Raw genomic sequence first — 11,516 nt, 5'->3', positions numbered from 1 at the left:
CATTTTATATTTTTAAAAAATTTTTTTTTTAATAAACAATTTTTTTAAGTGACTACTTGAGTGTTTTACTGATAAATTTTTAAATGAACAATCGTAATGATTTTTTAAAAATTTATATAATACTAGTGTAGTGATAAACAATTTTTAAGTGGTTATTTGAACAATATATAAATTATTTAAGTGTTTTAGTGATAAATTTTTAAATAAACAATCTTAGTGATTTTTTAAAAATTTATTTTTTAATAAACTTTATAAACTACTATGTTTATATAAAAACCACTTAATAAACAATACTAGTGATAAACTTTCAAGTGTAATTATAAACAGTAACTTGAGTGATGAACTTTTGAAAAAATGGCACAAAACGATTTCATTGCGGCGCTTCAGGGTCCAGTAGATTCAATAATTAAATCATTTAATGATTTACGTGATAAGCCATTAGCTAAAGAACATTGCCAGAAGTGTTATCAAGTGTGCGCAGATACAATTGATTACTTCAATGAGATCTTACACGATCCACAAATAAATGTTCAAGTCAGAAGAAGTGTACGTGCAAATATTGTACTTTTATACTGGTATGCTGATCAATTTACACAATTGAGTGGGGAAGTAACTGGTGGTGACTTGCGTGCAAACCGACGTCTCATCAAGTGGCAAGATCTTGAAAATGCATTCTCAAATAACATTACACGGAGAAAAAAATATTGTTCTCAGAAGTATACTGTATAGTTACAGTAAGAATACGCTATAGTTATCTACTAGATTGTTACTGCAACGATCTACTGTATCGTTCTGACAACAATACGGTGGATAGCTCTGAGATCTATACGGTATCGTTCTGAGCCCTATCTGACGTCACGCACATTGAAAATTATATGAGATATTTAAAAACTTTTATCATTCATAAATAAATGATAAGCAAATAACTTTGATTAAATAAAATAATTTATAAAACTGATTTATTAGTTAGTTATAGTCTAAATAAATTTTAAATATAAACATAAATATATTTTTTGATTTTTCCAATTTATTTATTAGTAAATTAAATAATAATTCAGATCTCATTTGTTTATTAATTATTTTTCTTCTATTTACGTATCACATTTAAATTATAAAACATTGACTATATATAATATTTAGATTTTTGGTTATGAATGTATATTTGATTACAAAAAGCATAAAAAAACACTTATCAATAAATATATCAACATAGCTATGGAGATCTTACTCTGTTAATTTATTAATTACCCGTGGGTCCATATTTCAACATCACAATTATTTTTTACACTATTTTTTTTATTAAACGTCTGCTAGCAACAATATTCAAAAGTTGGCGCGAAAATGGATGTTTAGTTAGGTTAGACGGTGCCGTGTGAGGTGACGACTACGGAAACTCGTATAGGGCTCACAGCTATCTAATAAATAGTTACTGGAACGATACGGTATTGTTACCATAAGCATACGTATTGTTGTGGTAACGATCTACGAGTTACTATACTTTAGATCGTTCGAGGAGCAATATTTTTTTTTCCGTGTAGATCAGGATGCGTGGTGAATCAAGCTCATACTGATCTTCGTGCTTTTCTTGATGATGCTCAAGACCTTGTAACTGAAAAAGTTGAAAATATGCTCAGAGATGTTGCTGGGCTTAAAGTAAATGTTGAATTGATTTGCAAATTTCAAAATGTAAAAGCTGATAATGTCATCGAAGAAACAAAGTCATTCAACACAAAGAGCCGAGACATTTTACCCGCAACATCTCTTGCTACTTGGTACAAAGATCATGTTAATGATAAATTATTAAAAAAAGTCGAGGAATTTAATCAAAAAGACTCAGGGTGGAGTTTAACTGAAATCCACAGTTTAATCATTACAATGTCGAGATATGCGCCTCTTCAAGCTGGAGATTCAACGTTTGTGAAGCTACCCGAGGACATCCTAGCGAAAAAAGCAGTTTTAAATATTCAAAATTTTGATGAACACTGTTTTTTATGGAGCGTTGTTGCAGCATTATATCCTGCTAGTAATGGTCATTCTGAGAGAAAAACATCATATCCTCACTTCAGCTCTATATTAAAATATGAAGGTATAAAATTTCCAATCACTTTAAATGATATCCCAAAATTTGAAAAATTAAATGATTTACCAATCAATGTCTATGGGATTGAGTCAGAATTTTGTAATAAAAAATCTGAAAAAAGTACAGTAATTCCTCTGTATCTAAGTAAGCTCATAAAGTCTGATAAAAAAGTAATTCAACTCTTAATGGTACAGCAAAATATTAAATTAAACACAGCTGATTTTGATATAAAAAATTTTCAACCTAAATTTCACTTTGCTTTAATCAAAGATCTTTCACGATTAGTTTGATCTCAAATTTCCAAGGCAAACAAAAAATTATTTTTTTGTAATCGATGCTTGAATCATTTCAGATATGATTAATCATATGAAAATCATAAAGCTGATTGTTTTAAAATAAATAAAGTCCATATGACATTCCCAAAAGAAAAAGATCAAATTTTGAAATTCAAAAACTATCAATACAAAGACACTGTACCTTTTGTTGTGTATGCAGACTTGGAATGTACACTAGAAAAAACCCCAGGAGATGATGAAACTCAGAAGCATGTTCCACACAGTGTAGCATTCTATCAGCATTGCAGTTATGATAATAAATTATCTAAATTCGAATTAAATCGTTCAAAATTTTGTATTGGGTGGTTTATTTTAAAGTTGGAAAAATTAGCAATTGAATACGAAAGATATTTAAAAAATCCTATACCAATGAAACCACTCACCAAACAACAGCAAGAGACACATGATCAGGCAACCGTTTGTCATATTTGTGAAAAAACGATCACTACAAATACCGACAAGTGTTATGATCACTGTCATTTCACTGGTAATTATCGCGGCCCAGCACATATATCTTGTAATGTTAATTATCCCAAGTCACATGTTATTCCCATAGTCTTTCACAATTTATCCGGCTATGATTCACATTTTTTAATTAAAAGTCTAGCTACATTAATTAAAGCTGATGTAACTTTACTACCAATTAATAAAGAAAAATATATATCTTTCACAAAATCAATAGAAAATACTTCAGTGTCATTACGCTTCATAGACTCATTCAGATTTATGGCATCCAGCCTTGAAAAATTAGCTTCAAATCTTGGTGATGATGAAAAGCTTATAACGAAACTTCACTATTCCGACCCAGATGAATTTAAATTAGTTACACGCAAAGGTATATTTCCTTATGAATATATTTCCAGCATTGATAAACTTAATGACAAGCAATTGCCTGATCAAGTATCATTTTTTTCAAAATTAACAAATGAAAGTGTCTCTGATGAGGATTATTTCTTTGCTCAGCTAGTCTGGAACAAATTTAACATCAACACACTAGGAGAGTACTCAGATTTATATCTTAAAACTGATGTACTTCTTCTAGCAGATGTATTTGAAAATTTTAGACGTAGCTGCTTTGAAACTTACAGTTTAGATCCGTTACATTACTATACTGCTCCCGGTCTGTCTAATGATGCAATGCTAAAATACACTGGTGTGGAACTTCAGCTTTTAACTGATCCTGAAATGGTTCTTTTTATTGAAAAAGGCATCAGGGGTGGGGTATCTCAGTGTACAAACCGATATGCTGCTGCTAATAATCGGTACATGGGTGAGGACTTTGATCCAAGCAAAGCTGAATCATACTTGATGTACTATGATGTAAATAATTTATACGGCGCAGCTATGAGTATGTCACTGCCGACAGGTTCATTTGAGTGGGTTGAAAATGTAGATGATGATGCAAATAAATTTTTAAATGATAATGATGATAGTGTAAGATACATTTTGGAAGTAGACTTAAGTTATCCAGAAAATTTACATGAACTTCACAAGGACTTACCCTTGTGTCCTGAGCACTTTGTTCCGCCAGGATCCAAACACTCAAAATTATCGACAACTTTGTACGATAAAAAAAATTATATTATACATTACAAAAATTTAAAACAATGTCTAGAATTAGGATTAAAATTAACAAAAGTCCACAGAGTACTGCAGTTCAAACAATCACCTTGGCTCAAAACATACATAGATAAAAATACTAACTGTAGAAAATTAGCAAAAAACGAATTTGAAAAAAATTTTTATAAACTGATGAACAACGCTGTATTTGGTAAGACTATAGAAAATGTAAGAAAGCACAAAGATGTACAATTAAAAACCGAATGGGAGGGTAGATTTGGTGTCAAAGAATTGATATGTAAACCAAATTTCCACAGTCTTACTATGTTTGATAAAGATCCCCTCGCGGTTTTCATGATACGGTTTGAACACTGTATTAAAAGAGCATACACGTAGTCGATAACAAGTAGTTTTACCGTATTTATACGGTATGTTTGTGAAATTCAATTACGGTATTCCTACAGAGCTTATACTGCGTTTATACGAAGCTTATACGGCATTTTTACCGTATTAAAACGTTATTTCTACCGTAATAATACGGTACTTCTACTGTATTAATACGGCATTTCTATAAGATTAATACTTCATGTATATGATATTAATACGAAATTTCTACCGTAATAATATCACATTGTTAGCGTAATAATACGGCATTTCTACTGAATTTATACGGCATTTCTACCGAGTTCACACAAAAATTCTACTGATTTAATGAGGTGTTTATACGGAATTTATCCAGTACATGGTAAAAAAACTATATATAATTATTAATGATAAATGGCTCTATATAATTATTTATATTGCTTTACAATGTATTATGTCACTCGTATATTTTTAATCATATAGTAGAGATTCTATAGACTTTTGATTAAAACATTTTTGTTAAAGCTCAAGTTCAAATTCAGAGATAAATTATTTATGGAAACATTGATAATAAATATTTTTGTCATTATGTAATATAGGATGTACTATATTACCATCAAAAAAGGTACTTATCACTCTATCAAATAACGGAGGAGTACCCGAGCCAGAATGGTCACAATTTCGGAATATAAGACTTCTGAAATAAGTTTCTTACCAGGGACACTACAAATCGTAGACGCTACCTAGTGACGCGCACCGAACTATTCTCGCTGCTGCTGCCTAGCACCAGTGACTTCCCTCTCTTCCATATATATCTTTTCTCCCAAGAAATTTTTCTCTCGGTTTGAGTAACTTTTTTTTTTTTTGGTTGGAGCATACGAAAATTCTTTTGTTAAACAAATAGTAATTATTCCAAGAAATTTTATTTTTTTCAAACAAAAAAATGCAATATTGCTACAATAACCTGGCACGGCTTTCTTCAATAAAATATCTCTTATTTTGAGAAATAAAAACTTTTAAAACAATTAAAAATTTTTCGACTAAAGCATAAAAATATGTTAACTTGAGGAAAAAAAATTTTGATTCAAAGTAAAGATTTCAAAATAATTATTTATTTGATGTAAAAAAATTTTTATTTTCCGAATCGTTAAAAAAAATTTTCTTGTATCAAGAATATTTTTCTTAGTTCAAGTTAACTGTGTTTTCTGTGTAGAGAAACTAAAATTTAAAAGACGCGTGAAGGTTCTTATAATGTACAAATAAAGAACTTGATGAGCTAAAAAAAGACTTTTATGTCAAAATACCCATACGACATAAACACTGCAGTGTTTAGACATGTTTCAATTGAAGAATGTAATTTTTAATCATAAAATAATCCTAGTTATTAATATTGATCCTAAATGTATTTCAAAATTATCTGATGTTCTTGCGAATCATTACTACATAGAAAAAACAGTTAACTCGAATCAAGAAAACAATTCCTGATTCAAGAAATTTTGTTTTAACGATTCGGAAAAGTAAAATTTTCTTGCACCAAGTAAATAATTATCTTGAAGTTTTAATCTTGAATCAAAATTTTTTTTCCTCAAGTAAACATATTTTTATGTTTAAATTAAAAAATTTAAACTAGTTTCAAGAGTTTTTATTTGTTAATGAGAGAAATTTTTTTGAAAAAAATTTTTTTGTGAAAGTAAAAATGAACTAGTTCATTTTTATAGCTGTACTTTTTTATTGAAAAATTGAAAGCAGAACATAGTGAAGAGATGAGCCATTTAAGAATGCAAGTAGTAGTAAAACATATTGTATCTGTTATAGAATCTGAAGATTGTTTGTTAATAAAACTGAAAGATATGAAAAGTATTTTTCAGCCTGTAAGAGTGAGACGGCATAATCACTGTATAAATGCAGCATAACCACCATATTTATACCGCATAAATACCGTTTAAATACGGTGCGAACATTATATGAATACCGTGTAACCACTGTTTAAATGAGGTATAGCAACCGTATAAATACGGTATAACCGACGTTTAAGTACAGCATAAAAACCATATAAATGGAGTATAATCATTGTACAAATACGGTATAGCGAGAGCGTAAATACGGTATAAACACAGTATAAATACGGTACAGTCCCTATATAAATTTGGTATCAACACAATATATTTACGGTATTAATACGGTAATAAAATTTCACAAACATACCGCATTTATACCTAGGGTATACCGTAATAATACTTATACCCAAAAAATACTCGGAAAATACCGTAGAAATACCGTTATGGCAATTCCGCGAGGGGATATGGTAATTATTGAGATTAAGAAAGTAAAAGTCTGTTTCAATAAACCTATCTATGTGGGCTTTTGTATTTTAGATTTGTCTAAAACATTTATTTACGATTTTCATTATAATTATGTAAAAAAGAACTTTAAAAACGATGAGTCGAAATTAATGTACACAGACACAGACAGTCTCATCTATCATTTTACTGTGCCAGATGTCTATAAAATCATCAAGCGTGATATCTCAAAGTTCGACACCTCTGACTACCCCACTGATAATGTTTACAATATGCCCCAAGCCAATAAGAAAGTCCTGGGTCTAATGAAGGATGAGAATAATGGTGAAATCATGACTGAATTCACTGGACTCAGGGCTAAATTATACGCATTTAAAACGTACAAGAACAAAAAAGCTAAAAAACGAGCAAAGGGGGTCAAGGGTCCTACGCTCAGAACAATCACGTTTGATGATTTCAAGCTATGTCTTGAAAATCATGTCACATTAACTAAGAAACAATATTTAATAAAATCAACCAGACATGATGTAAAAACAATTGCACAAAATAAAATTGCATTGAGCTGGGCTGATGATAAGCGCCAGCTCATTGACGGCAGCCATGACACCCTACCATGGGGCTATAAAAAAAATGTAGATGATGATGATGATGATGATGATGATGATGATGATGATGATAAAATAATAATTAAAAAAAGAAAATTAATGTAAATAGTTGTAAATAAAAAAATAAAACTTATGTAAATAGTTGTAAATTAAAAAAGAAAACTTATGTAAATAGTTGTAATTATAAAAAGAAAACTTATGCAAATGAAGATTATTTCTAAGTTTTTGTAAAATTAGTTTTAAGGTTTGAAAATAAAAAAATGTATATGGGGCATTCCACGCCAAATCGACCACTTTTGCTGCCATTTGAACTACATATACCTGGATACCAGTACTGTGGACCAGGCACAAAGCTAGCCATGAGATTAGCTCGTGGTGATCCTGGAATTAATCCTCTGGACGCTGCGTGTAAAGAACACGATATCGCATACTCGTATAATCGTGAAAATTTGGAAGCACGTCACGAGGCTGATCAAATACTTGCTGAGAAGGCGTGGCAACGTTATCAAGCAAAAGACGCTGGTAAAGGTGAAAAAGCTGCTGCGTGGAGTGTAAATAAAATCATGAAGATAAAAAAAAGATTTGGTATGGGGCTGAAGAAGAGAACAGCTAGCAAGAGAAAGCCCAGTAAGAGGAAGACCAGCAAGAAAAAAACTGGCAAGGGAAAGGCCAGCAAGAGAAAGACTAGTGTAAAAAAAAAGCAAGTAGCACTAAGACAAGTTGTCACAGCTGCCAAAAAGTCCATGACTTCTGGTGGTGATCCAATCAAAACAGCATTGAAGGGTGCTCGTCAGGCTGTTAAAAAATCTGGTGGGAAAAAAAATATCAGGCTGCCTCGAATTTTACCAGTTCCATCTAAAGTTGGTGGTATACTACCATTTTTGATACCACTTTTTGCTGGCTTGAGTGCCACAGGAGCTTTAGCTGGAGGCGCTGCTGGTATAGCAAAAGCTGTAAATGATGCGAGTGCTGCTAAAAATCGATTGAATGAGAGCAAACGTCATAATTTGCAAATGGAACAAATATCCATGGGTAAAGGCTTATACTTGAAGCCTTACAGGCGTGGTATGGGCTTATACTTGAGACCATATCCAGTAGGCAGAGGATGCAAGTCAAAAAACAAGTAGAGCTACCACATCGAGCACTCACAAACATCGACTTACTAAAGTACGCTAAAGCTCTAAAAATTCCAAACTTTCGTGGTGTTTTTATGAGAAACGATTTACCTGAAACTGGACCGAGAAAAAATGAATCAGCTATTATTAATCTTGATGATAAACATGGACCTGGTACTCATTGGGTTGCATACAAGAAAAATAATGATAAAGTTATTTATTTTGACAGTTTTGGTAATTTACAACCACCACAAGATCTTATGGAATATCTCGATGTTGGTAGCGTGAAATATAATCACAAAAGATATCAGGATTTTGATACAATTATATGTGGACACTTGTGCCTCAAATTTCTTACTGGACAACTATAAATTGATGTGACTTTGTTTACAACACATCAGTCATGGCTGAGTCATTCACATTAACACTGACAGGATCTTCATCCGAGTTGGAGGCTAACTACTTCCCTCCAATTGAATTATCAGCAGCTAAAAATTATGTTCTGGGACTTGTAGAGTTATTAACATTTAATTCGATACCAAATATCGATGTGGGTGCTAATAAATTCTATGTCTCTTATCCTGTGGATAATATTGATATCGGAAAAATTGATACAAATAATGTTGATGAGAAAAAAATAGTCAAGAAAAAAAGAGCTAAGAGAAATGCTGCAATAATTACAAAGTTTGATGACAATATCTCAGTGACGGAAAAGAATATAGAAGCTGAAAAATATGAAACTATTGAAGAGAGAGTCTTGACGATACCAACAGGAAGTTACGAGATAATTGACATTGAAAAATATATTCAAAAGAAATTACGAAGACTCAGCATCAGCATCAGAGCCAATAATAATGAATTGAGAAGTGAGATAAAATGTGATCAATTTATAAATTTTAGACCTCAAGATTCTATTGGTCGACTATTGGGATTTACAAATCGGAAGCTGATGCCACATAAAACTCACTCATCAGATTTACCAGTGAAGATATTAAAACTCAATGCTCTGAGAGTTGAGTGTAACATCACGTCTGGTGCTTACATAAATGAACACAAAGTTCACACTATTCATGAATTTTTCCCAAGTGTACCACCAGGATATAAGATTGTTGAATTGCCATCACACGTCATTTATCTGCCGATCGCCGTACAAGCAATACAAAATCTCAGACTGAGAATTGTAGATCAAGACGGAAAACTGGCTAATTTCAGAGGCGAAATGATAACCATAAGACTGCATATAAAGTCTATAAAATAATGGGTATCGTGTATGAAACAAAAAGTGGTGCTGGGTATAAAAATACAGCAACATGGTCAAGCAACATCAGTCACCGAGTACCTCACAAAGTGTTAACACATCAGAACACTCAGTTTCTACAGAGCCTAGGACTAAAATTACGTGGAAAATTAAGAAAATAAAAATTTATTTTTGCTGTTTGACGTGTACACGACCATGACAGCGGAAATCTTAAATATTCAACGACAAATCATTTTTGATGCGTCAATTGCACACTATGAAGCGCATGCTCATCTCCCGTATGCTTCATCAACATTCAACAACAGCGATGAAATAAGAATTGCTGTTCAACACCAAGATTTGTGTCTTCTTCCAAGCAAAAGTACATTACATGTGTACGGAAAATTTACAAAGTCCGATGGTACAGCTGTGAGTGCAACGACTCACATGGTCAACATGACAGTTTGTCATATGTTTGAAGAAATACGTTACGAACTCAATGGTGTTGAGATTGATCGTAGCAAAAATGTTGGTATCACAAGTCTCATGGAAGGATACACATCACTAAGTCCTGCTCAAGAAAATATACTTGAAAATTCAGGCTGGATTATGGATGAAGCTGTAAACAAATTACACAATGACAATGGTTTCTTTGATATATCTATACCATTGAGTCTCCTGCTTGGTTTTGCTGAAGATTACCATAAAATTGTCATCAATGCAAGACATGAATTAATTTTGATAAGATCAAATTCTGATTTGAATGCATACATTATGGCCACACCTGCTGCTGGAGCTCATGCTGAAGTTGTTAAAATTACACTACAAAAAATCGAGTGGATTGTACCATACGTGACTATGGCTGATAAACAAAAAATTGAAGCTTTGAATTATATTACAAGTGATCCAGCTATCTCAATCAGTTTCCGTGCTTGGGAGCTGTACGAGTATCCTCTATTACCAAATACTTCGAAGCACATATGGGCAGTCAAAACTTCTACGCAGCTTGAGAAACCACGTTTTGTCATTCTTGGATTTCAAACAGTAAGAAAAAATGACGCAACTCAAAATGCCAGCGTGTTTGATCACTGCAACATCAGAGATATAAAATTATTTTTAAACTCTCAGAGTTATCCTTATGGGAATTTGAATCTCAACATTGCAAATAATCAATATGCTCTGTTGTACGATATGTATATAAATTTCCAAATTTCATACTACAACAAAGAACCAGAGCCACTGCTGACAAAGAAAAAATTTTTGGAACAAGCGCCACTGTATGTTATCGATTGCTCGAAACAAAACGAATCAATTAAATCTGGACCAGTGGACATTTGCCTAGAATTTGAATCTGCAAATCAATTTCCTGCGCAGACATCAGCTTATTGCCTCATTATACATGATCGCATAGTCGAGTATAATCCCATAAGCAGCATCGTACGAAAACTAATATGAAGAAGACTATTCAATTTAATCCAACGCCAACCATACATTACATGTATGTATGGAGATTTGCACATGAACAAGCAAGAAGAAGCGAATGGGAACAAGCAGCAAGAGATCGAGAACGATTTAAACAAAGAATTAATAAATTAAAATATAATTATTGAACCTGTATTAATTAAAAAACTTACATTTATAAAGAAATAAACTTTTTTATATTAACGTATATTGTTTAAATGAAGGAACAACGGCTTTACTGATCTGCTTTATTGACATCAATTTATTATTTTGCGGGTAACGTTTCGTTAATGGTAATTAACATCTTCAGACTCATATCTATATAAAAGTTATGGGTCTGAAGATGTTAATTACCATTAACGAAACGTTACCCGCAAAATAATAAATTGATGTCAATAAAGCAGATCAGTAAAGCCGTTGTTCCTTCATTTAAACAATATAAAAGTCTGATCGTTTCAAT

The 11,516-nt window shown here is 32.0% G+C and overlaps 2 protein-coding genes across 2 annotated transcripts; both read left to right on the top strand.

Moving 5' to 3' along the window:
• The first annotated feature begins 354 nt into the window (after positions 1–354).
• LOC130668993 (uncharacterized) lies at positions 355–4,371 on the top strand. Its single transcript, XM_057471618.1, has 4 exons — positions 355–619; positions 1,544–2,250; positions 2,734–3,977; positions 4,125–4,371. Exons 1-4 carry the CDS (start codon positions 355–357, stop codon positions 4,369–4,371), a joined length of 2,463 nt encoding a protein of 820 aa, XP_057327601.1.
• Positions 4,372–9,811: 5,440 nt separating this feature from the next.
• On the top strand, positions 9,812–11,050 carry LOC130668984 (uncharacterized). The gene has a single exon (XM_057471600.1). The coding sequence runs from the start codon at positions 9,812–9,814 to the stop codon at positions 11,048–11,050; it is 1,239 nt and encodes a 412-aa protein (XP_057327583.1).
• The last annotated feature ends 466 nt before the right edge of the window (positions 11,051–11,516 follow it).

The sequence above is a fragment of the Microplitis mediator genome, chromosome 5, assembly GCF_029852145.1.
Source record: "Microplitis mediator isolate UGA2020A chromosome 5, iyMicMedi2.1, whole genome shotgun sequence".
Classification (NCBI taxonomy): Eukaryota; Metazoa; Arthropoda; class Insecta; order Hymenoptera; family Braconidae; genus Microplitis; species Microplitis mediator.
The sequence above is the reverse complement of the archived record's forward strand: the minus strand, read 5'-3'. Positions and strand labels throughout refer to the sequence as shown.

Excerpts from the sequence above, each read along its gene's own strand:
- LOC130668993 (XM_057471618.1), top strand. The coding sequence starts at position 355 with ATGGCACAAAACGATTTCATTGCGGCGCTTCAGGGTCCAGTAGATTCA. Across the intron at positions 2,251-2,733 it reads TCATAAAGTCTGATAAAAAA|TTGGAAAAATTAGCAATTGA; the intron begins GTAATTCAACTC and ends TTTATTTTAAAG. Across the intron at positions 3,978-4,124 it reads TCAAAATTATCGACAACTTT|AAAATTAGCAAAAAACGAAT; the intron begins GTACGATAAAAA and ends TACTAACTGTAG.
- LOC130668984 (XM_057471600.1), top strand. The coding sequence starts at position 9,812 with ATGACAGCGGAAATCTTAAATATTCAACGACAAATCATTTTTGATGCG.